The sequence below is a fragment of the Aquarana catesbeiana genome, linkage group LG07, assembly GCF_042186555.1.
Source record: "Aquarana catesbeiana isolate 2022-GZ linkage group LG07, ASM4218655v1, whole genome shotgun sequence".
NCBI classification, from domain to species: Eukaryota; Metazoa; Chordata; class Amphibia; order Anura; family Ranidae; genus Aquarana; species Aquarana catesbeiana.
In genome coordinates this window covers 346506262-346532941 of record NC_133330.1, presented here as the reverse complement: position 1 = coordinate 346532941, position 26680 = coordinate 346506262, and the positions used below count along the sequence as shown (strand labels likewise).

General features: G+C 44.1%; 1 protein-coding gene, 4 non-coding genes and 1 pseudogene across 5 annotated transcripts in view; all 6 read right to left on the bottom strand.

Annotated features, from left to right (window-relative positions):
• HECTD3 (HECT domain E3 ubiquitin protein ligase 3) overlaps positions 1-26680 on the bottom strand; it is a 127087-nt gene that overhangs the window by 44152 nt on the left and 56255 nt on the right. Inside the window, exons 8-9 of the mRNA XM_073594007.1 lie at positions 7306-7388; positions 4964-5129 (exon numbers count right to left, since the gene is read on the bottom strand). Coding sequence (XP_073450108.1) covers positions 4964-5129; positions 7306-7388 — 249 coding nt within the window. The remainder of the gene's footprint in view (positions 1-4963; positions 5130-7305; positions 7389-26680) is intronic.
• Positions 7910-8024, bottom strand: LOC141104028 (U5 spliceosomal RNA). Its single transcript, XR_012235417.1, has one exon. It is a non-coding gene; the product is annotated as a U5 spliceosomal RNA (small nuclear RNA).
• LOC141104025 (U5 spliceosomal RNA) lies at positions 14025-14139 on the bottom strand. Its single transcript, XR_012235415.1, has one exon. It is a non-coding gene; the product is annotated as a U5 spliceosomal RNA (small nuclear RNA).
• Positions 15139-15253, bottom strand: LOC141104024 (U5 spliceosomal RNA). The gene has a single exon (XR_012235414.1). It is a non-coding gene; the product is annotated as a U5 spliceosomal RNA (small nuclear RNA).
• LOC141103980 (U2 spliceosomal RNA) lies at positions 20329-20461 on the bottom strand (annotated as a pseudogene).
• Positions 24433-24547, bottom strand: LOC141104023 (U5 spliceosomal RNA). Its single transcript, XR_012235413.1, has one exon. It is a non-coding gene; the product is annotated as a U5 spliceosomal RNA (small nuclear RNA).

Here is a 26680-nt window from a genome sequence, read left to right as displayed (position 1 = left end):
ATGTGTTTGATCTCTCTGTGGCACATTCAAAGTCCCAGAATTTCTTTCTCTCCTTTATGCCCCTAGATCAGGAGGGATTACATTGGTGAATAGAAGAACCACTTCCTGCGATTTGAATTATTTTATTTAAAAATGCCAAGAAAAAGCCAAGACGTTTCGGGGGCTGTGAGTTTCCCTTCTTCAGGGCTATAGAGATGGCTGAGAGGGGAGGACATAAAGACATTGGCTTCTCCTTGGAGATTTCAAATAAAATCTTATTCTGCATGTGGAGTGACACTTCTATTCCTTATCCTAGATTTACTTTTTCCTAAAACAAAAAAAGAGAGAGGGAATGGGACTTTATATGAGGCAAGTCATTGGATTGTTCAGTTTATTAAGAAATAGCAGATTACATTAAGGAAAGTATCAATCTGTAATACAAATATAAAACAATTGTACAGAAGAAAGTACAGAATAATAAATAAACATCTTAATTACAAAAGGACCCTCATCCATTCATAAAAGTTCAATGAACATGATCGATTTTACATGGTAGACCAAAATTGTTTAAAGCATCAGTTTGATATAACTCGTTTCATGGCTCTTGCCAATCATCAGGAGTAAGATGCTTTGAAAATAAATCAGTAATGTTTATAAGTAGGGATATCCTTTAAACGGAGAAACAATTTCTCAAAAATAAAGGTGTGTAACTTACAGTGCGGCCAAATGGTGGCGCCCAACCTAGGATCCAAAGGAAGAAGGGGGACAAGGATGATCATCTCACCCGGGGCTGAGGTGAGGAATCCCATCCAGGCCAGAACTCAGCAGCCAGGTGAGGACCAGGTGACCAGGTCACATTACACATCACATCACATTACACATCACATCACATTACACATCACATCACATCACACATCACATCACATTACACATCACATCACATTACACATCACATCACATTACACATCACATCACATTACACATCACATCACATTACACATCACATCACATCACATCACATCACATTACACATCACATTACACATCACATCACATTACACATCACATCACATTACACATCACATTACACATCACATCACATTACACATCACATTACACATCACATCACATTACACATCACATTACACATCACATCACATTACACATCACATTACACATCACATTACACATCACATCACATCACATCACATCACATTACACATCACATTACACATCACATCACATCACATTACACATCACATTACACATCACATTACACATCACATTACACATCACATCACATTACACATCACATTACACATCACATTACACATCACATCACATTACACATCACATTACACATCACATCACATTACACATCACATTACACATCACATCACATCACATTACACATCACATCACATTACACATCACATTACACATCACATCACATTACACATCACATTACACATCACATCACATCACATTACACATCACATCACATTACACATCACATCACATTACACATCACATCACATTACACATCACATCACATTACACATCACATCACATTACACATCACATCACATTACACATCACATCACATCACATTACACATCACATCACATCACATTACACATCACATCACATTACACATCACATCACATTACACATCACATCACATTACACATCACATTACATTACACATCACATCACATCACATTACACATCACATCACATTACACATCACATCACATTACACATCACATCACATTACACATCACATCACATTACACATCACATCACATCACATTACACATCACATCACATTACACATCACATCACATCACATTACACATCACATCACATCACATTACACATCACATTACACATCACATCACATCACATCACATCACATTACACATCACATCACATTACACATCACATCACATTACACATCACATCACATTACACATCACATCACATTACACATCACATCACATTACACATCACATTACACATCACATCACATCACATCACATTACATTACACATCACATCACATCACACATCACATCACATTACACATCACATCACATTACACATCACATCACATTACACATCACATCACATCACACATCACATCACATTACACATCACATCACATTACACATCACATTACACATCACATTACACATCACATTACACATCACATCACATTACACATCACATTACACATCACATCACATTACACAGTCCGTTATTCATTTTTGATTTGGATACAATCACTTACTTTTTTATTTAGTTTTTGTGGGTTTTTTTCTTAGTTTTTTTAGTTCATACACTCTATCACAACACCATTCATCACTTCACTCATCTACTGATATAGGCTCCACTCATTACTTACATTAATTTCACATGATTTCATTTTCTTACCATTGCAGAGCAGTTTGGACTGACAAGCACACACCAGAACCACATGGCTGTGACCTGGTCACCTGGTCCTCACCTGGCTGCTGAGTTCTGGCCTGGATGAGCCCCGGGTGAGATGATCATCCTTGTCCCCCTTCTTCCTTTGGATCCTAGGTTGGGCGCCACCATTTGGCCGCACTGTAAGTTACACACCTTTATTTTTGAGAAATTGTTTCTCCGTTTAAAGGATATCCCTACTTATAAACATTACTGATTTATTTTCAAAGCATCTTACTCCTGATGATTGGCCAGAGCCATGAAACGAGTTATATATCAAACTGATGCTTTAAACAATTTTGGTCTACCATGTAAAATCGATCATGTTCATTGAACTTTTATGAATGGATGAGGGTCCTTTTGTAATTAAGATGTTTATTTATTATTCTGTACAATTGTTTTATATTTATATTTGTATTACAGATTGATACTTTCCTTAATGTAATCTGCTATTTCTTAATAAACTGAACAATCTAATGACTTGCCTCATATAAAGTCCCATTCCCTCTCTCTTTTTTTGTTGTATACATATTAGGGATGGAGGCTTGTCATTGCTAGAATTATGTTGTGATAGGTCGCATCTATTATATTACTTTTTCCTAAAGATCACCGACACAAGTCTTAGGATAAATAAAATACAAGTTATGGGGTCTATTTAGAAAACAAATCACTCAGCGGCAACAAAAACTCGCCATGTCTTGTTTAAGACCCCTTTCACACCGAGACACCTATAGCGTCGGCGGTAAAACGCCACTATTTATGGCGGCGTTTTACCATCGGATTTGCGGCGCATTTCGGCCGCTAGCGGGTGCGCTTTTGCCCCCCGCTAGCGGCCGAGAAAGGGTTAAAACCGCCTGCAATATCTGCGTTTTGCTGGCGGTATCCCAGCGCTTCCCTGTTGATTTCAATGGGGAGCAGCGGTGGAGGAGCGGTAAACACACCGCTCCAAAGAAGCTGCTGACAGGACTTTTCCTGATGTCCTGCCAGCGCAGCGCTCCGGTGTGAAAGTCCACCGCTCTCCCGTGCCCTCGGGGCTTTCACACTGGAGACAATGCTGCAGCTGTTTGAGGGCGGATTGCAGGCGCTATTTTTAACGCTATAGCGCCTGCATAACGCCCTCAGTGTGAACGGGGTCTAAATCTTTATCGCCAGAAGACGGCGCTTGTTACGTCCCCCGGGGGGGTTCCGGTGCACATAGAACTTGTCCCCATTCAAACCCAAGCCGAGGATGCCGAATAAAATACAACTTTCTTTTCTGTCATTGATGGTTGTAGCTCCCCCTCCCCCCCTCCAGACTAAAAGTAAGGGTTGTCCCATGATAGGGGAGTTACAGCCGGCACTGAGCCCCCCCCACCCTCTCCATCCGGCAGCTGCTGACTCTTCATTTCTCCTCTACACCAAGTCTGGACCTTCTATTCGGGGGCACAGAGAGTGGGAATGGTCATCGTTAGGATTGATGGGATTTCATTCATAAAAACACAAAGCTGACAATGTCACACACTGACTACACCAGACTGAGACCCCCTAGTGTAGTGACCGCCGTGTGCTGCTGTCAGCTTGTGTTTTTCTCCGGATGTGGCCCTTTGCTGGCCTTTATCTGGCCCTTGCAGTACTTTTTTCTGATATGAGGCAATATTCCCCCTACTGACACCAATAATGGGGCACTATATCTTCCACTGATACCAATGATGAGATAATATTACTCCCAATAATACCAATGATGGGGCATTACTCCTCCTCCTACTGACCACAAACCCCAAGGCCATGTTTATTCTCACTGAAGATGGGCCTCAGACATTTTCCACTGGCCACAATCCAACCCCCCCTAAAGTCTGAAGGACAGTAAGTTGGGCCTTTGCTTGAAAAGTTTGGAGACCCCTGTCCTAAGCTATCACTCAGAACTCCACCTTCATCCCTCTGTGTTGTCACACCTAGACAAGTGGATGGGTCTAGATATCCAACCACACAGCGCAGCACAGATTTAGACGGGAACAAGTGCTGTGTGCACAGGATCCCCTGTCCTGTCTTCAGGTGATAGATCTTCTTTACTATGATTACTTCCTAAAATCATAACTGCCATCTAGTGGCCATAATGTGTTATTTTCCTGAAATACTTCAATGAGCAAAATACCACATTATGGACAGTAGATGGCGCTGAGGATCATTGGAGATTTTTCACTGCAGCTGTGTGAATATCATTTCATACAGTGAGTTTTCTATAGATAGACTCCTAAGTAATAAAGCGCTCCTCACCACCTGAAGAATTATTGTGATTTAGATCTGTGTTGTCGATTTTTTATTACTTCATGTCTGGTGAAACTGTAGTCAAAACAACAGCAAGAAAGAGTAGATTTCCTTATGGAAAGTGTGGTGGTTTGGAACACTCAATAATGGCTCTAATTCCACCCACTCCAAAGCTAAAAAAGATTCTTTTTTCCTGAACTTGTTAAAGCTCCAGTATCTTCTACATCATGACCTATCCAATGGGTACAGGAAGAGATTGGTGGAAAATCTGACCTCTGGAGGATCATGGCTCTCCTGTACAAGACGTCGGGGTCGATGGCCTCCAGACGCGGGTATCGTACCAGGTTAGGGGGAAGAAACATGTCAGCCCTGAGACCCAAATCCCTTTCCTTGGAGGACTTGATCTTTATTCCTCGTAATCGGACATCAATCCCTTCATCTGCAGAAAGATCCATTAGATCATTAGAGAACAGCAAAATATGAGTGCTGATTGGTTGTTATGTGTAATTGGATCCTGTATATTATACGGCAACAATGTAAACAATATCAACATACATTATATGGTCAAAAACATGGGTCTCTCCTTCCAAATGACGGAGTTCAGGTCAGGACTCCAGTGAAGTATACTGTTAATACTACAAGATATAACAACATTGTAGACAATTGGCCTCTTCCAACCTTGTGGTAACAGTTTGGTGAAGACCCTTTTCTGTTCCCCCCTGTGTACAAAGCCAGGTTCATAAAGACGTGGTGTGACCAGTTTGGTGTGGAGGAACTCGAGTGTCCTGACCTCAACCCTACTGAACACCTTTGGGATGAATTAGAATGAGTCAAAACTTCTCAACCAACATCTCCATGATGATATGGTTTGACCAGTCTCATACCTACTGAACACCTTTGGGATGAATTGGTATGAGTCAGGACTTCTCAACCAACATCTCCATAAAGACTTGATTTGATGAGTTTGTTGTGGATGAACATAAGTGTCCTGATCTCCTGAACACCTTTGGGATAAATTGGAACACCAGTGGTGAGCCAGGTCTTCACATCCAACACCAATACTTGACCTCAGAAATGAGTGCAAATTCCCACATACACCCTCCAAAATTCAGTGGAAAGCGGTCTCAGAAGACTGGAGAATGTTATAGCCACAAAAGGAGGGGGGCAACTCAATCCTAATGGCCACGGGGGGGGTGCAAATATATTTTAATAGTCATGGTTTTGGTATGGAAAGTCCAACAAGCTCAGAGGCCTCACCTTAACCCTCCCGAACAGCTTTGGGATGAATTGAAGCACCGATGGCGAGCCAGGTCTTCTCATCCAACATCAGAACCTGACCTCACAAATGGGCACAAATTCACACAGACACCCTCCACAATCTTGTAGAAAGCCCTCCTAGAAGAGTGGAGGCTGTTATACCCTCAAAGGAATCAGCCCAATAATAACAGCCATGGTTCTGGAATGGAATGTACTGTAGATGTGATGGTCAGGTGTCCATAGACTTTGGGTCATATAATGTATGAGGTCACAGCAACTTCTGATAGTTCACGTGAACTGGAGCTGGGAAATCCCCCAATCTAACATCATGGAGCAGTCTTCCTTCTCCTGCTGCATTTATCCGTCATATAAAATTTAGAAAACATAGCAGCAGCTGCAGTGGGACCCCTTGTAAGAGCAAAACATTCTACAACTAATTTCAAAATCTACAAGGTGAATTATAATGCCAGTATCCACCCCGTGTCACGTATCACTTATGGGTGTAATCAGACTTTGAATAACTTCTATTCACCAAGTCATTGCCTGTACCTGGCATGGGGCAGGTAAAGTGGTTGGCTTTAATGCAAGAAGGTAAAAAAAAAACCCTTCTGTGTGCTGCTCCCCCCCCCCCCAATACTCACCTGAGTCTCCTCTCGATCCAGTGATGTGCACATGAGCCTCGGCTGTCCCAGGTCTCTCACCACATTAGCGGAGAAACAGCAGTGAACCAATGAGGAGAGAGGGCGTTGGCCGAGTCTTGGCTCTATGTGTCTTATAGATGAATAGAGCAGGGCTCGGGAGCGAGTGTGCACCGGTTCCTCACATAGCAAGCGGCCTGCTCTTTAGGGCACTGGTCAAGGGGGAGGACCGCCGGTGGAGGACCCGATAAGAAGAGGATTGGGGGTGCTCTGTGCACAGCCACTGCACAGAGCAGGTAAATATGACATGTTTGCTTTTTATAAAAAAAAGAAAACAACCTTTAGAATCACTTTAAGGTCTATTTACAAAGAAATTCCCTGGATGAATGTCTCCTGCATTCGTACAGATGTCATTTAATCCCAAGTTTTGTCTACTATATGTATCTCCAATGATCATCAGCTCCATCTACTGACCATTATGTGGTATATTCCTGAAATAACTCAATCAGGAAAATACCTCATTACTGCCACTGGATGGAGCTGACGATCACAGGAAATAAACATGTTAGGTGATATATGTTGACAATTAGTGATGGCTGTGTGAATGCGCGTGACACCGGTCCAGGGAACTTGTCATTAAATAGACCCCTTAGTGTTATTTTAGAAGTTTTCTGATGATATTAATGTGTTCAGAAATCACAGCTACCTTCATCTACTCACCAAAGCACTCTGTGATCCGGATCTCGATAAGCGGCAGGTGACACGTCATATCTTCCAGGACACAAACATCACCGATCAAATTACTACCAACAGGAGAGAGAGAGCGTCAGAGAACTGCGATGGGTCACCAGAAACTTTCTATATTAAAGCTGAAGTTTCATCGGCTTATATTTTACCTTCCCTGGTTCCCCCCTCAGCAACATTCTAATGAAATTTTTATTTTTTTTATATAAAACCTTTTTCTGTTGTCATTTCATCTCTTATTTTAGACCCATTGATGTCATAACTGGGTCTCTGTGACTCTCTATTTAATGCAGGCAGATCATGAGATGACAGAAAAAGTAGGTGAAGGTAGGAAAGCTCAGCTACATAACGGGTGAAAAAATAATGACTGAGCTACGATGGAGAGTTCCGTGCAAATTAGAGAAGACAAAGCTCTGCAGGACACAGCCAACTTCTCCACATTTATTCCAACAGTCCGACAACTGGCAGGAAGACCAAGACCATGGAATGGTTTACTAGGCCACACTGACCACCAACATTAACACCGTCCCAGCATCTTCCTGAATCAAAGGAACTCAAACTGTTTTTCACCAAATTAGCAAACCCAGCATCAGCCAGGCATCAAAAAATTATTAGAAACTCATAATTGTTCCTCTCCACGGAAATCTTTAGTAAAAGGCGAAAGATTTATTCGATCTGAAGAGAAACCAGAGTATACTGAACCAGCGGGCTCAGCGTGGTCTCCGGCGGCACACAGAGGCTGCTCTACTCATAGCGACTCCACAGATCATTTCTAAGGAAAAACAGCCAAATAAAGTGCAGAAATGATAAAGAATATAAAAAGGAAAGTCAAACATCACTAAAGAGTTTATCAAGATAAAAATGTCAAAATATATCTTATCTGAGCTCCATTAGGGTTATGCAAATAAAGAAAAGCGGAAGGACAGCCTACAGCCGGGGACAACCAGAGAAGACCTCTATAGAGCAGGACAACCTCATCTACATGTCTTTACAGCTGCATAGCGGGAATCAGCAGACACTGGTCACAATCAGCAGACAGACACTTGTCACAATCAGCAGACACTTCTCACAATCAGCAGACACTTGTCACAATCAACAGACACTTGTCACAATCAGCAGACACTTCTCACAATCAGCAGACACTTGTCACAATCAGCAGACACTTGTCACAATCAGCAGACACTGGTCACAATCAGCAGACACTTGTCACAATCAGCAGACACTGGTCACAATCAGCAGACACTTGTCACAATCAGCAGACACTTGTCACAATCAGCAGACACTTGTCACAATCAATCAGCAGACACTTGTCACAATCAATCAGCAGACACTTGTCACAATCAGCAGACACTTGTCACAATCAATCAGCAGACACTTGTCACAATCAATCAGCAGACACTTGTCACAATCAGCAGACACTTGTCACAATCAGCAGACACTTGTCACAATCAGCAGACACTTGTCACAATCAGCAGACAGACACTTGTCACAATCAATCAGCAGACACTTGTCACAATCAGCAGACACTTGTCACAATCAGCAGACACTTGTCACAATCAGCAGACACTTCTCACAATCAGCAGACACTTGTCACAATCAGCAGACACTTCTCACAATCAGCAGACACTTCTCACAATCAGCAGACACTTGTCACAATCAGCAGACACTTGTCACAATCAATCAGCAGACACTTGTCACAATCAATCAGCAGACACTTGTCACAATCAATCAGCAGACACTTGTCACAATCAATCAGCAGACACTTGTCACAATCAGCAGACACTTGTCACAATCAGCAGACACTTGTCACAATCAATCAGCAGACACTTGTCACAATCAATCAGCAGACACTTGTCACAATCAATCAGCAGACACTTGTCACAATCAGCAGACACTTGTCACAATCAGCAGACACTTGTCACAATCAATCAGCAGACACTTGTCACAATCAGCAGACACTTGTCACAATCAGCAGACACTTGTCACAATCAGCAGACAGACACTTGTCACAATCAATCAGCAGACACTTGTCACAATCAGCAGACACTTGTCACAATCAGCAGACACTTGTCACAATCAGCAGACAGACACTTGTCACAATCAATCAGCAGACACTTGTCACAATCAGCAGACACTTGTCACAATCAATCAGCAGACACTTGTCACAATCAGCAGACACTTGTCACAATCAGCAGACACTTGTCACAATCAGCAGACACTGGTCACAATCAGCAGACACTGGTCACAATCAGCAGACACTTGTCACAATCAGCAGACAGACACTTGTCACAATCAATCAGCAGACACTTGTCACAATCAGCAGACACTTGTCACAATCAGCAGACACTTGTCACAATCAGCAGACACTTCTCACAATCAGCAGACACTTCTCACAATCAGCAGACACTTGTCACAATCAGCAGACACTTCTCACAATCAGCAGACACTTGTCACAATCAGCAGACACTTGTCACAATCAGCAGACACTTGTCACAATCAGCAGACAGACACTTGTCACAATCAATCAGCAGACACTTGTCACAATCAGCAGACACTTGTCACAATCAATCAGCAGACACTTGTCACAATCAGCAGACACTTGTCACAATCAGCAGACACTTGTCACAATCAGCAGACACTGGTCACAATCAGCAGACACTGGTCACAATCAGCAGACACTTGTCACAATCAGCAGACAGACACTTGTCACAATCAATCAGCAGACACTTGTCACAATCAGCAGACACTTGTCACAATCAGCAGACACTTGTCACAATCAGCAGACACTTCTCACAATCAGCAGACACTTCTCACAATCAGCAGACACTTGTCACAATCAGCAGACACTTCTCACAATCAGCAGACACTTGTCACAATCAATCAGCAGACACTTGTCACAATCAGCAGACACTTGTCACAATCAATCAGCAGACACTTGTCACAATCAGCAGACACTGGTCACAATCAGCAGACACTTGTCACAACTGGCTTCTTCGGAAACCTAGAAGGCGCCCAGCAATGGAATTGGGGTACATAGCGCGTTGCTCTGTGCTTTATAAAGGATCCCTTAAAAAGAGTGGGATAGGACGGCACTTACCAAAATGGAGCACGTGGGAAGTTCTCAAAATATATCAAAATGATATACATAGTAACATTACTGCATTTGAAGAAAGCCAGTTAAAGATTTGCACAATGCAAATTGACATACATATTTTTCCTATCATTTAATAAATCATATTATATATTGGCAAACCAAAATTTTCCATTTACAGTGGAACCTTGGTTTACAAGTAACGCGGTTAACGAGCGTTTTGAAAGACGAGCAACTTTTTTTAAAAAAAAATCTGACTCGGTTAGCAAGTGTTGTCTCGCAAAATGAGCGGAATTTAAGCTAATGGGCGGTGCAGTACCGCATTTGGCCAGAGGTGCCTCGGGACGACGTCAGTGTGTGACAAAACATGCATCGGGGGGAGTGGCGTGCTGACGTCATCGTGCTGAGTAATCTCTGAGTTGGTGGTATATACTCCTTGGATAAAGGCCCTGGCTGGGTATTAGCTGTAGCTTGCCTTCCAGTAAACACGCACTTTATGTGGGGGAGGTGCACGGATTTATGGTGCTGTTTTGGAGTCAATTCAAAAGTTCATTTATTAATTTTTGTATTTTATGAACTATTTTTTATTTATATATCTTTTTTCACTTTTTGGTGTGTTGGAAGTAATTTCAGATATATTTATATATATATATATATGTGGTCGATCTGTTTATCACATGAATTTTTAGCGCGGTCTCACTATAATTATTATTCTTATATATTTGTGGATCTCACTTGTTTCAGCTGCTCGTTTGTACATATTTAGTTTACTTAGCGCAGTATTTTTTCTACTCATCTTATCGTGATTGGTGCCGATCTCCCACTTTCCGCACTCTGAGAATAATGCACCAGTAGTGCAAATGGATAGAATTCTTTATATTTGGGAAATCAAACCCACCATTCAATTGTCCCAGCATTATTTTATAGCGGGATAAGTGCTCCATTAAAGATCCCCAAAAATAGAAGAATATTTGTCTGGTGGTCCTTTGTATCAACAAAACGGAGGGTGGAAATACTAATGTGTACAGCAACAGGGGTAATATAATAGGGCTACCAGCCAAAGTCTTCCCTGACAATGTAAGTTCCCTTAAGTCCCCCACACACACTATTAGATTTTCTGCAGATTTTTGTCTTCAGATTTACCAAAACCGTATAATATATGAGGACAAACCTTAAGAGTTTCAATTTGTATGCAATCAGACCGGCCCTCGTACTACATGGATTCTGTAATCTGAAGACAAAAATCTGCAGACAATCTAATAGTTTGTATGGGGCTTAGAGGTTCCTGTTCCTCTCCTTTCAAATCCCTATCAAAGGTACACCCAGAACTTTTGTTTCCTTCACAATAGGGACACCTTCTATGTGGATACAAACCTCCCCCTCCATTTTACTTTTACTCCAATTAACTGCCATTCCTGAAGCTGAACACAAGATTTTAACATGTAAATTGGCTCTATTAGGCTGGGCTCACATATGAGCCGCATGCAGTCCACAGTAGGGGTCCGGTGTGTCCTGGTTCACCATTTCAGCCTGAATTTGTTGACTGAATTCAGACCTAAAACAGACCAAAAGACGCACAGCAATTATGTTCAAAACTTACTGGAGCCGCTGTGGAGATATGTGAACCAGCTCCATAGATAGCACCATAGAGAGCTCCATAGAGAGCTCCATAGAGAGATCCATAGAGAACTCCATAGAAATCGCCATAGAGAGCTCCATAGAGAACTCCATACAGAACTCCATACAGAACTCCATAGATAGCCATAGAGAACTCCATAGAGTGCTCTATAGAGAGAGCCATAGAGAAGTCCATAGAGAGATCCATAGAGAGCTCCATAGAGAGCACCATAGAGAGCCATAGAGAGCGCCATAGAGAGCTCCATAGAGAGCACCATAGAGAGCCATAGAGAGCGCCATAGAGAGCCATAGAGAGCACCATAGAAAACTCCATAGATAGCCATAGAGAGATCCATAGAGAACTCCATACAGAGCTCCATAGAGAGAGCCATAGAGAGCTCCATAGAGAGCTCCATAGAGATCTCTATAGAGAGAGCTCCATAGAGAACTCTATAGAGAGCCATAGAGAACTCCATAGACAACTCCATAGAGAGCTACATAGATAGCCATAGAGAGATCCATAGAGAAGTCCATAGAGTAGTCCATAGAGAGCCATAGAGAACTCCATAGAAATCGCCATAGAGAGCTCCATACAGAACTCCATAGATAGCCATAGAGAACTCCATAGAGTGCTCTATAGAGAGAGCCATAGAGAAGTCCATAGAGAGCACCATAGAGAACTCCATAGAGAGCTCCATACAGAACTCCATAGATAGCCATAGAGAACTCCATAGAGTGCTCTATAGAGAGAGCCATAGAGAAGTCCATAGAGAGCTCTATAGAGAGCCATAGAGAACTCCATAGAAATCGCCATAGAGAGCTCCATAGAGAACGCCATAGAGAGCTCCATAGAGAACGCCATAGAGAGCTCCATAGAGAACTCCATAGAGAGAGCACTCCATAGAGAACGCCATAGAGAGCTCCATAGAGAGCTCCATAGAGAGCTCCATAGAGAACACCATAGAGAGCACCATAGAGAGCTCCATAGAGAGCACCATAGAGAGCACCATAGAGAACTCCATAGAGAGCACCATAGAGATATAAATAAATAGAGAGCCGGACAAAATCTCCTGCTATTGTGAATTAGATGCGAGGAATTCATGTGAACCCGGCCTGAAGATCTTGTTGTGTCTGACCCAAGAAAACAAGGTTATCCAGATAAGCCATGGCTTTAACCCCTTGTCCGCCACTCCCTGGAGCAAACAAACCTAAAAAGTTTGTCTTTTTGAACATATTTCAATAGAGGTTTGATAAAAAACGGGGGGGGGGGGGGGGGGGGGCCGTCTTACTCTCGATTTGATGGTGAAGTTCTCACTTATTTTCCCATTTATAAGAATCTGGCCGGTTATTCCTCTGTAAAGGCCCTTTAATCACCGACAGGAGATTTGCAGAGATCTTACGGATAACTTCGAAAAGAAAAAAAACACGTGTGATCCTGTATGGAAGGCTTTCATCAGATCTCTAGTTTATTACTTTTTTACTGGTTATTTATTTGGGTGTAATAAATCAGGTCACATCAGAGAATTATCTGAGATTCTCTTTCTCCTGTCACCTTTTTTATATATTAGAGCGATGAACCCCCCCCCCCCCCCCCTCCCCCCGGCCTCATCGTATCCGGAATATTCCCTGGTAGAAAGATATATTGTACATTTCCAGGATGTGCTCTGCAATAAAGCTCCAGGATTTCTTATAGAATCCAACAGGTAGACCGTCTCCCCTCCCCCATGCTCCGAGCAGATTGAGAACTGAGCAAACAGAGGTCATGTGATCGATCAGTTCTTGGGCTTATAGCTGGCGGAGGAGGGGACAGCTGCAGCATGGAGATATGTACATGTCTATTTTTTGTTACTTCTCCTTTAAAGACTCTATTACAATGAAGGTTTGGTGGGCTATGAAATGTCTTTAACATTACAGAACAAACTCCAATGATAATAATTTAGTTATAATAAGAACAATTATTAGAATTCTGATATTAAACCAACAAGCAAGCCCAGCATCAGCCAGGCATCAAAAAATTATTAGAAACTCATAATTGTTCCTCTCCACGGAAATCTTTAGTAAAAGGCGAAAGATTTATTCGATCTGAAGAGAAACCAGAGTATACCTGATCTCAGGATCGATGTTTGTTGCCAGTTACAGACAAGTCTTGTTCAGATAAGTGGGAGGCAATTCACTAAGTCACTTTATTATTCTTAAACTCATTCTTGAAAAAAAAAAAAAAAAAAAAAAAGATCTTATATATATATATATAATTTTTAAATGTACAGTAAATAAAATACATTAAAAATATAAACAGCACAGTGTGAGGAGGATGCTGGGTAAGTATGGAGATGAGAAGTGACTGAGCAGACAATGGCGTCTAGTCAAAGTTTAGGAGAATTCAGAGGGGGGCGGGGCATTCACACTCTTCTACTACCTCACCCAATCAACTCAAAGCAATTCCTAATCTACACATGAGTATTTAATAAAATATACACGTGAAAAAAAAACACAATGATTTAAAGAAAGTGAAACCTTACAATGGTCTCTTTGTGTGACATTTACATTCTGAGCAGCACTTTAGTAATGAAAAAAAAAAAAAAAGAAACAATTGAGAAATAAATAACGCAAAAGAAACGACGGCTTATATAATCATTATGCACTTTTACGCCAAAAGAAAAATAAAAAAAAACTTTCTCCACTTTGTTTTCAGCTTGAAAGTCCTTGATATGATTGAAAAAATGACGATCTTTTCTGGGAGTTGAATTTCTTTCTATTATTATATTCTGTCAGCAAAATCAATTGTTTGTTTATTAACTGGAGATATTTTTATAACAGTTTTCACCCATCATTTCCTCTTCTCCTCCCTCCATCAGATATAATGAATCGGTTTTAACAAAAGACTGGAAAATTATCCTTTGTTGTTTTTTTGCCATTTTAATTAATCTGTCTTTTTATTTTTATAATTTAACTTTCCAACACGACTGCAACTTTGTATTTCACAGACACACATCATACAAGAATTCTTCAGCAGTAACATTGTACAATATATTCCATCTGAATACAGAAAGTGAAATGTTCCTATTCCAGATCATTGAATTCTGATATTAAACCAACAAGCAAGCCCAGCATCAGCCAGGCATCAAAAAATTATTAGAAACTCATAATTGTTCCTCTCCACGGAAATCTTTAGTAAAAGGCGAAAGATTTATTCGATCTGAAGAGAAACCAGAGTATACCTGATCTCAGGATCGATGTTTGTTGCCAGTTACAGACAAGTCTTGTTCAGATAAGTGGGAGGCAATTTACTAAGTCACTTTATTATTCTTAAACTCATTCTTTAAAAAAACAAAAACAGATTTTATATATATATAATTTTAATTTTTAAATGTACGGTAAATAAAAGAAATGTAAAAACTAAACAGCACAGTGTGAGGAGGATGCTGGGTAAGTATGGAGATGAGAAGTGACTGAGCAGACAATGGCGTCTAGTCAAAGTTTCGGAGAATTCAGAGGGGGGCGGGGCATTCACACTCTTCTACTACCTCACCCAATCAACTCAAAGCAATTCCTAATCTACACACGAGTATTTAATAAAATATACACGTGAAAATGTGTGGGGAAAAAAAAAAAAAAAAACGCAATTATTTAAAGAAAGTGAAATTTTAAAATGGTCTCTGCAGGACATTAACATTTTAAACTGAACTTTAACAATGAAAAAAATAAATAAACAAACAATTAAGTACTTTTAAGCCATTAAAGTGGAGGGCCACCCTGAAAAAAAAAAATTGCATCAAAAATCTGCAAAAAATTAAAAAAAAAAACGTGAAAAAAAAAATTACTTACCTGAAACCCTTGTTGCTAGGCAGTTCCTAATCTGCTTCTTCCTATTCCGCGGCGTGTTCTTCTCCTCGGTGAGCGGCCCTGTTGCCTTCTGGGAACTGCGTGTGTTCCCAGAACACCACGGGGGCCATTCACAGAACGGAGCACCGCTTGCGCATGCGCAGTAGGAAACTGGCAGTGAAGCCGCAAGGCTCCACTGCCTGTTTCCCTTACCTAGGATGGCGGTGCCGGGACCTGAGAGCCGAGGGATGGGTCGGCCTCGGGCGGACGACATTGTGGGCACCCAGGACAGGTAAGTACTTATTTAAAGTCAGCAGATACAGTGTTTGTAGCTGCTAACTTTAAAAAAAAAAATTTGCGGCCGGAACCCCGCTTTAAGGGGAAAATGTACTTTCTCCACTTTGTTTCTGCTTGAAAGTCCTTGAAATGATTGAAAAAAATAAAATAAATTCCGGTCTTTTCTGGGAGTTTTTTTGATCCCTGCGCTACAACAATGTGTTCTGTGCTTTATATAGACAGCTGCTGATAAAAAGAGATGTGTGTCCCTTTAACCCCTTCACACCCGAAATAGAGCTCAGAGGGCTACAGCCCCGGCCTTCATTGTCAGGAGGGCGTCCATTTACGTCCTCCCGAGCATGAGCTGCCTGCGGGGCGCTCTGTGTTATCATATAGTCTATGAGACTTGGCAGATCAAAGATCGGAGTAAGGAGCCGATCCCGACCCCTTACCATGTGATCAGCTGTCAGCCAATGACAACTGATCACATGATGTAAACAGAGCTGGTAATCGGCTATATTGTTTCCTTACACTGATAACATGAGGAGAAAAAAAAAATGATCACCGGCTACCGTCAGAGGGACATCAGTCCTGAGCATGGAGAGCTACCGCCGCTGCCTCATCTGTGCCCACCAGTGCCACCCATCAATGCCCACCAGTGCCACCCATCAGACCATTTAATAGTGACATCTATCAGTGCCCATCAATGAAGGAGAAAAATTACCTGTTTGCAAAATGTTATAAACAAACTATGAAAAGTTTTCTTGTTTCTTTTTTTTGGTCTTTTTTGTTTAGCAAAAAATAAAAAAACCCCCAGTGGTGATTAAATACCACCAAAAGAAAGTAAAATTTTCTTTAAAAAATGATAAAAGTCCTCTGTGTACAGGGTCACATGACTGAGTAATTGTCATTCAAAGTGCGACAGCGCTGAAAGCTGAACCTTGGCCTGGGCAGGAAGGGGGTTTAAGTGCCCGGTAGACAAGGGGTTAAGATGTAAGAGTTTATATAACCAGCGTTGTCTCAACAAGTAAAGAATATTTATAATCTTTGATGTGATTTATACTTCCGGTTCTGTGATGTGCTCACAAGGGGTTTAGATCTCTTTATATATAAAATGTTTGTGCAACTATTCAAAAAATTGTTTATATAAAATATTTTAAAGTACAATCAGTGCTTGGTGTGAAACAATCGTTGGTGAGCAATAAGTCCTTGCAAATATGGTTGATGAAAATCTTCAAATATCGGTGCGATCGATCAAGTGCCAAACCGCGCTCCCCTCTGATGTGGCCGCACTCAGCAGCTCATAAAAGATCAATCGCCGGTGTTAAAATGGGATCTGTTCCCCAAACAATCGCTGGAATGTTTTTCTCTGATGCTCCAGCGGGTGGGTTGGAGCTCCTCATATGGATTTAGGGAAATAGAACCAAAGTGATTCCAAAGTGTAATTCCGATTTTTTATTTGTTAAAAAAGCATAAAAACAAAATGTGCGTTTATAATATCCTCCTCTTACATGTGAGCATCTAAAATCATCACTCTGGAAGCTCAACACCGCGATCTGCGTTCCAAAGAGCGGACGTGACGTAACTGGAAGTATCCACCCACTTAATGCATTTCACTCCGCCCAGGAAGTGCCCAGGAAGCTTCTGATGACGCATTTCACTCCGCCCAGGAAGCTTCTGATGACGCATTTCACTCCGCCCGGGAAGTGCCCAGGAAGCTTCTGATGACGCATTTCACTCCGCCCAGGAAGCTTCTGATGACGCATTTCACTCCGCCCAGGAAGCTTCTGATGACGCATTTCACTCCGCCCAGGAAGCTTCTGATGACGCATTTCACTCCGCCCGGGAAGTGCCCAGGAAGCTTCTGATGATGCATTTCACTCCGCCCAGGAAGCTTCTGATGACGCATTTCACTCCACCCGGGAAGTTTGATGATGCATTTCACTCCGCCCGGGAAGTGCCCAGGAAGCTTCTGATGACGCATTTCACTCCGCCCAGGAAGCTTCTGATGACGCATTTCACTCCGCCCAGGAAGCTTCTGATGACGCATTTCACTCCGCCCAGGAAGCTTCTGATGATGCATTTCACTCCGCCCAGGAAGCTTCTGATGACGCATTTCACTCCGCCCAGGAAGCTTCTGATGATGCATTTCACTCCGCCCAGGAAGCTTCTGATGACGCATTTCACTCCACCCGGGAAGTTTGATGATGCATTTCACTCCGCCCGGGAAGTGCCCAGGAAGCTTCTGATGACGCATTTCACTCCGCCCAGGAAGCTTCTGATGACGCATTTCACTCCGCCCAGGAAGCTTCTGATGACGCATTTCACTCCGCCCAGGAAGCTTCTGATGATGCATTTCACTCCGCCCAGGAAGCTTCTGATGACGCATTTCACTCCGCCCAGGAAGCTTCTGATGATGCATTTCACTCCGCCCAGGAAGCTTCTGATGACGCATTTCACTCCACCCGGGAAGTTTGATGATGCATTTCACTCCGCCCGGGAAGTGCCCAGGAAGCTTCTGATGACGCATTTCACTCCGCCCAGGAAGCTTCTGATGACGCATTTCACTCCGCCCAGGAAGCTTCTGATGACGCATTTCACTCCGCCCAGGAAGCTTCTGATGACGCATTTCACTCCGCCCGGGAAGTGCCCAGGAAGCTTCTGATGATGCATTTCACTCCGCCCAGGAAGCTTCTGATGACGCATTTCACTCCACCCGGGAAGTTTGATGATGCATTTCACTCCGCCCGGGAAGTGCCCAGGAAGCTTCTGATGACGCATTTCACTCCACCCGGGAAGTTTGATGACGCATTTCACTCCACCCGGGAAGTGCCCAGGAAGCTTCTGATGACGCATTTCACTCCGCCTAGAAAGTTTCTGATGACGCATTTCACTCCGCCCGGGAAGTGCCCACGAAGCTTCTGATGACGCATTTCACTCCGCCCGGGAAGTGCCCAGGAAGCTTCTGATGATGCATTTCACTCCGCCCAGGAAGCTTCTGATGACTCATTTCACTCCGCCCGGGAAGTGCCCAGGAAGCTTCTGATGACGCATTTCACTCCGCCCAGGAAGCTTCTGATGACGCATTTCACTCCGCCCGGGAAGTGCCCAGGAAGCTTCTGATGACGCATTTCACTCCGCCTAGAAAGTTTCTGATGACGCATTTCACTCCTCTCTATCGAAAAGCCAGTGGCGTGCAAAACACACCTCAAAAACTTCCACCCGGTGCCAAAAAAAAGTGCCCACACATAGAGAGTGAAACACAAAAACGTGCAACGGGTGTACAGAGTCCTCCACTAGGGAAGGACCTTACCCTGATCCCCCGGGGCATTAGGCTCCAGACAGGGACTGAGGTACTCAGACAAAGGGTCCATCCGGCCGAAACCAGGCGGACCCCCACAACTGGAAGGACTGCAGAAGCAGACCAACCCAAGTACAGTGGGGCTCTCCCGAAGAGAGACCCCTCAAAGGAGAGGGCAAACCAAGCCAAAAGGCCTATGTCCACCCCCTCCCAAGACTTTCAGAGTAGGCCCGAGGACCCACACCCTACTCGCCACACAGTGACAAAACGTGTATACAAAGACAACCAAAAAAAAGACAAAAAAGTGACAAACAGGGGTAAAAGAAAGAGTGGGGAAGATAGTGAGATGGGTGAGTGAAAGTGGCCATTGTGCTATCCAATGGCCGGCCCTCCGGCCAGGCATAAAAATTTCCCCTGGTCCTGGCCAAAAGGCCCGACCCAAGAGGCAGGTGCGAAAAACGTGTGTTGTGGTGAAGTGACCATGGTGCCATAAAATCAAGTGACTATACAGCACCCCTGAACTGCCACTTCAGGGGCACATTCACCACTGGCTTTTCGAAAAAGCCCTGACCACCCAGCCCAGACCACAGCAGACCCCACCACAGACAGGAAGGATATGGAGATCAGGAAGCCGAAAAGAGCCCTTTACCATCAGGCTCGGCCGTCGCTCCCATCACTCCTCCTAATTACATTCGGGAAGTACTTGCCACCCCCTCCCCCCCTTGCAAGGCAGGAGTAAGCGTTCTCTCCCAAATAACTGTCTGGAGCTAGATCCGCCCCAATCCAGGCCAGAAGGCCAGGGTCCCGACCCTCTGGTTCAGACCCCGTGGTTCTCCATCCCATCAGAAGGCTTCCCTTTCGGCTACAAACCGCTCCAGGTCACCTTCACTCCAGCAGGTTTTGCATAGCAACCGCAATCCCGTCTCTATTTCGCCATAGATCAGGGACGGAAGCAAACGCCACCTCCTGGAAACTGATAAGAACAGATACTACACTTGATCTTCGCCAAAAGGCCGAGAAGCAATTAGCAATAATCACGCCTCAGTTGAACCACGCATTTCACTCCGCCCAGGAAGTTTCTGATGACGCATTTCACTCCACCCGGGAAGTGCCCAGGAAGCTTCTGATGATGCATTTCACTCCGCCCAGGAAGCTTCTGATGACGCATTTCACTCCGCCCGGGAAGTGCCCAGGAAGCTTCTGATGACGCATTTCACTCCGCCTAGGAAGCTTCTGATGACGCATTTCACTCCGCCCGGGAAGTGCCCAGGAAGCTTCTGATGATGCATTTCACTCCGCCTAGGAAGTTTCTGATGACGCATTTCACTCCGCCCGGGAAGTGCCCACGAAGCTTCTGATGACGCATTTCACTCCGCCCGGGAAGTGCCCAGGAAGCTTCTGATGACGCATTTCACTCCGCCCAGGAAGTTTCTGATGACGCATTTCACTCTGCCCGGGAAGTACCCAGGAAGCCGCTGACGCATTTCACTCCACCCGGGAAGTGCCCAGGAAGCTTCTGATGATGCATTTCACTCCGCCCAGGAAGCTTCTGATGACGCATTTCACTCCGCCCGGGAAGTGCCCAGGAAGCTTCTGATGACGCATTTCACTCCGCCCAGGAAGCTTCTGATGACGCATTTCACTCCGCCCGGGAAGTGCCCAGGAAGCTTCTGATGACGCATTTCACTCCACCCGGGAAGTTTGATGATGCATTTCACTCCGCCCGGGAAGTGCCCAGGAAGCTTCTGATGACGCATTTCACTCCACCCGGGAAGTTTGATGATGCATTTCACTCCGCCCGGGAAGTGCCCAGGAAGCTTCTGATGACGCATTTCACTCCGCCCAGGAAGCTTCTGATGACGCATTTCACTCCGCCCGGGAAGTGCCCAGGAAGCTTCTGATGATGCATTTCACTCCGCCCAGGAAGCTTCTGATGACGCATTTCACTCCGCCCGGGAAGTGCCCAGGAAGCTTCTGATGACGCATTTCACTCCGCCCGGGAAGTGCCCAGGAAGCTTCTGATGATGCATTTCACTCCACCCGGGAAGTTTGATGATGCATTTCACTCCGCCCTGGAAGTGCCCAGGAAGCTTCTGATGACGCATTTCACTCCACCCGGGAAGTTTGATGACGCATTTCACTCCGCCCGGGAAGTGCCCAGGAAGCTTCTGATGACGCATTTCACTCCGCCTAGAAAGTTTCTGATGACGCATTTCACTCCGCCCGGGAAGTGCCCACGAAGCTTCTGATGACGCATTTCACTCCGCCCGGGAAGTGCCCGGGAAGCTTCTGATGATGCATTTCACTCCGCCCAGGAAGCTTCTGATGACTCATTTCACTCCGCCCGGGAAGTGCCCAGGAAGCTTCCGATGACGCATTTCACTCCGCCCAGGAAGCTTCTGATGACTCATTTCACTCCGCCCGGGAAGTGCCCAGGAAGCTTCTGATGACGCATTTCACTCCGCCTAGGTTTCTGATGACGCATTTCACTCCGCCCGGGAAGTGCCCAGGAAGCTTCTGATGACACATTTCACTCCGCCCAGGAAGTTTCTGATGACGCATTTCACTCTGCCCGGGAAGTACCCAGGAAGCCACTGACGCATTTCACTCCACCCGGGAAGTGCCCAGGAAGCTTCTGATGATGCATTTCACTCCGCCCAGGAAGCTTCTGATGACGCATTTCACTCCGCCCGGGAAGTGCCCAGGAAGCTTCTGATGATGCATTTCACTCCGCCTAGGAAGCTTCTGATGACGCATTTCACTCCGCCCGGGAAGTGCCCAGGAAGCTTCTGATGATGCATTTCACTCCGCCTAGGAAGTTTCTGATGACGCATTTCACTCCGCCCGGGAAGTGCCCACGAAGCTTCTGATGACGCATTTCACTCCGCCCGGGAAGTGCCCAGGAAGCTTCTGATGACGCATTTCACTCCGCCCAGGAAGTTTCTGATGACGCATTTCACTCTGCCCGGGAAGTACCCAGGAAGCCGCTGACGCATTTCACTCCACCCGGGAAGTGCCCAGGAAGCTTCTGATGATGCATTTCACTCCGCCCAGGAAGCTTCTGATGACGCATTTCACTCCGCCCGGGAAGTGCCCAGGAAGCTTCTGATGACGCATTTCACTCCGCCCAGGAAGCTTCTGATGACGCATTTCACTCCACCCGGGAAGTGCCCAGGAAGCTTCTGATGACGCATTTCACTCCGCCTAGGAAGTTTCTGATGACGCATTTCACTCCACCCGGGAAGTGCCCACGAAGCTTCTGACACATTTCACTCCGCCCGGGAAGTGCCCACGAAGCTTCTGATGACGCATTTCACTCCGCCCGGGAAGTGCCCAGGAAGCTTCTCATGACGCATTTCACTCCGCCCAGGAAGTTTCTGATGACGCATTTCACTCTACCCGGGAAGTTTGATGATGCATTTCACTCCGCCCGGGAAGTGCACAGGAAGCTTCTGATGACGCATTTCACTCCGCCCAGGAAGTTTCTGATGATGTATTTCACTCCGCCCGGGAAGTGCCCACGAAGCTTCTGATGACGCATTTCACTCCGCCCGGGAAGTGCCCAGGAAGCTTCTGATGACGCATTTCACTCCGCCCAGGAAGTTTCTGATGACGCATTTCACTCTGCCCGGGAAGTACCCAGGAAGCCTCTGACGCATTTCACTCCACCCAGGAAGTGCCCAGGAAGCTTCTGATGATGCATTTCACTCCGACCAGGAAGCTTCTGATGACGCATTTCACTCCGCCCGGGAAGTGCCCAGGAAGCTTCTGACGCATTTCACTCCGCCCAGGAAGTTTCTGATGATGCATTTCACTCCGCCCGGGAAGTGCCCAGGAAGCTTCTGATGACACATTTCACTCCACCCGGGAAGTGCCCACGAAGCTTCTGATGACGCATTTCACTCCGCCCAGGAAGTTACTGACGCATTTCACTGTGCCCGGGAAGTACCCAGGAAGCCTCTGACGCATTTCACTCCACCCAGGAAGTGCCCAGGAAGCTTCTGATGACGCATTTCACTCCACCCAGGAAGTTTCTGATGATGCATTTCACTCCGCCCGGGAAGTGCCCAGGAAGCTTCTGATGACGCATTTCACTCCATCCAGGAAGCTTCTGATGACGCATTTCACTCCGCCCAGGAAGTTTCTGATGATGCATTTCACTCCGCCCAGGAAGTGCCCAGGAAGCTTCTGATGACGTTTCCCGGGCGGAGTGAAATGCATTAAGTGGGTGGATACTTCCAGTTACGTCACGTCCGCTCTTTGGAACGCAGATCGCGGTGTTGAGCTTCCAGAGCGATGATTTTAGATGCTCACATGCAAGAGGAGGATATTATAAGTCTGCATTTTGTTTTTAGGTTTTAACAAGTGTGGAATCACTTTGGTTCTATTTCCCTAAATCCATATGAGGAGCTCCAACAGACCCGCTGGAGCATCAGGAAAAACATTACAGCGATTGTTTGGGGAACAGATCCCATTTTAACACCGGCGATTGATCTTTTATGAGCTGCTGAGTGCGGCCACATCAGAGGGGAGCGTGGTTTGGCACTTGATCGATCGCACCGATATTTGAAGATTGTCATCAACCATATTTGCAAGGACTTATTGCTCACCAACGATTGTTTCTGGGAGTTGAATTTCTATTACTATATTCTGTCAGCAAAATCAATTGTTTGTTTATTAACTGGAGATATTTTTATATCAGTTTTCACCCATCATTTCCTCTTCTCCTCCCTCCATCACATATAATGAATCGGTTTTAAGAAAAGTCTGGAAAATGGGAAAATGATCCTTTGTTGTTTCTTTTGCCATTTTAATTACTCAAGTCTCTTTTTTTATACTATTTAACTTTCCACTACGACTGCAACTTTGTATTTCACAGACACACATCATACAAGAATTCTTCAGCAGTAACATTGTACGATATATTCAATCTGAATACAGAAAGTGAAATGTTACTATTCCAGATCATTGAATTCTGATATTAAACCAACAAGCAAGCCCAGCATCAGCCAGGCATCAAAAAATTATTAGAAACTCATAATTGTTCCTCTCCACGGAAATCTTTAGTAAAAGGCGAAAGATTTATTCGATCTGAAGAGAAACCAGAGTATACCTGATCTCAGGATCGATGTTTGTTGCCAGTTACAGACAAGCCTTGTTCAGATAAGTGGGAGGCAATTTACTAAGTCACTTTATTATTCTTAAACTTCTTTACGGGGAAAAACAAATAAATAAAAATGATGTATATTTATACTTTTATTATTTTATTTAATGTAATGTAAATAGAAGACATTAAAAAAAACTAAACAGCACAGTGTGAGGAGGATTCTGGGTAAGTATGGAGATGAGAAGTGACTGAGCAGACAATGGCGTCTAGTCAAAGTTTCGGAGAATTCAGAGGGGGGCGGGGCATTCACACTCTTCTACTACCTCACCCACACGTGAGCATTTGATCATTTAAATATATATGTGAAAAGAAAACCCCCCCCCCGTGACATTTACATTTTGAGCAGCACTTTAACAATGGAAAAAAATATATATATATAATAAAAAAAGAAACAATTAAGAAATAAATAATGCAGAAGAAATGACGGCTTATATTACATGATGTACATTTAATACAACGCTAAGGGGAAAATAACTTTCTCCACTTTGTTTCTGTTTGAAAGTCCTTGAAATGATTGAAAAAATGACGATCTTTTCTGAGAGTTGAATTTCTTTCTATTACTATATTATGTCAACAAAATCAATTGTTTGTTTATTAACTGGAGATATTTTTATATCAGTTTTCACCCATCATTTCCTCTTCTCCTCCCTCCATCACATATATTGAAATCGGTCTGAAAGGGATTGTAACCCCCGCCATTTTTCACCTTAATGCATTCCTATGCATTAAGGTGAAAAACCTTCTTTACGGCAGCAGCTCCCCCCCGAGCCCCCCTTATACTTACCTTAGCCCCGAAATTGGTACGACAGGAACGGGCACACCAGCTCCAGCTGGAGTCCTGATTGGATAGATTGATAGCAGTGCAGCCATTGGCTCTCGCTGCTGTCAACCAAATCCAATAATGCGGGGGGCAGGGTCGAGTCCAGCATTCATGTCTATGGACGCAAATTCTGGACTCGGGAGCGCGCCCGCAAGGTAACTCCCCCAGGAGAGTGCTACTCCTAGGGGGGTATCTGATGGGGGGAGGAGCCGCGAGAGGCACCAAGGGACCCCAGAAGAGGAGGTTCGGGGCCACTCTGTGCAAAACGAGCTGCACAGTGGAGGTAAGTATGATATGTTTGTTATGTAACCCCTTGCCTACCGGGCACTTAAATCCCCTCCTGCCCAGACCAATTTTCAGCTTTCAGCGCTCTCACACTTTGAATGACAATTAGTCATGTAATACTGTACCCAAATGAATTTTTTGTCCTTTTTTTCATACAAATAGAGCTTTCTTTTGGTGGTATTTGATCACTTCTGGGCATTTTATTTTTTGCGCTATAAATGAAAAAAGACCGAAATTTTTAAAAAAAAACGCATTTTTCTTAGTTTCTGTGATAAAATTTTGCAAATTATTAATTTGTCTTCATAAATTTTGGCCACAGTTTATACTTCTACATATCTTTGGTAAAAAAAAAAAAATTACCCAAATTAGTGGATATTATTTGGTCTGTGTGAAAGTTAGCGAGTCTACAAACTATGGTGCAAATTAGGGCTGCAACTAACGATTATTTTCATAATCGATTAGTTGGCCAATTATTGTTTCGATTAATCGGTTAATAACCTTAAAAAAAGTGTGGTGTATAAATTAGTTAATATGTAAAGTTTAAAACTATATGCAGGGGTAAATATAAATAACCAACTATATGGTTAGGGAGTAAAATCTTTAATCCACTCTGAGAATAACGGACAGAAGTGATATATACTGTATATACTATTAGACCCCTTTCGCACTGGGGCGGTTTGCAGGCGTTATTGCGCTAAAAATAGCGCCTGCAAACCGCCCCTAAACAGCCTCCGCTGTTTGTTCAGTGTGACTCCCGAGGGCCCCGAGGGCTTTCACACTGAAGCGGTGCGCTGGCAGGAGAAGAAAAAATCTCCTGCAAGCCGCTTCTTTGGAGCGGTGAAGGAGCGGTGTATTCACCGCTCCTAAACCGCTCCTGCCCATTGAAATCAACGGGACAGCACGGCTATACCACGGCAATACCGCGGACATAGCCGCGCTATACGAGGGGTTTTAACCCTTTTTCGGCCGCCA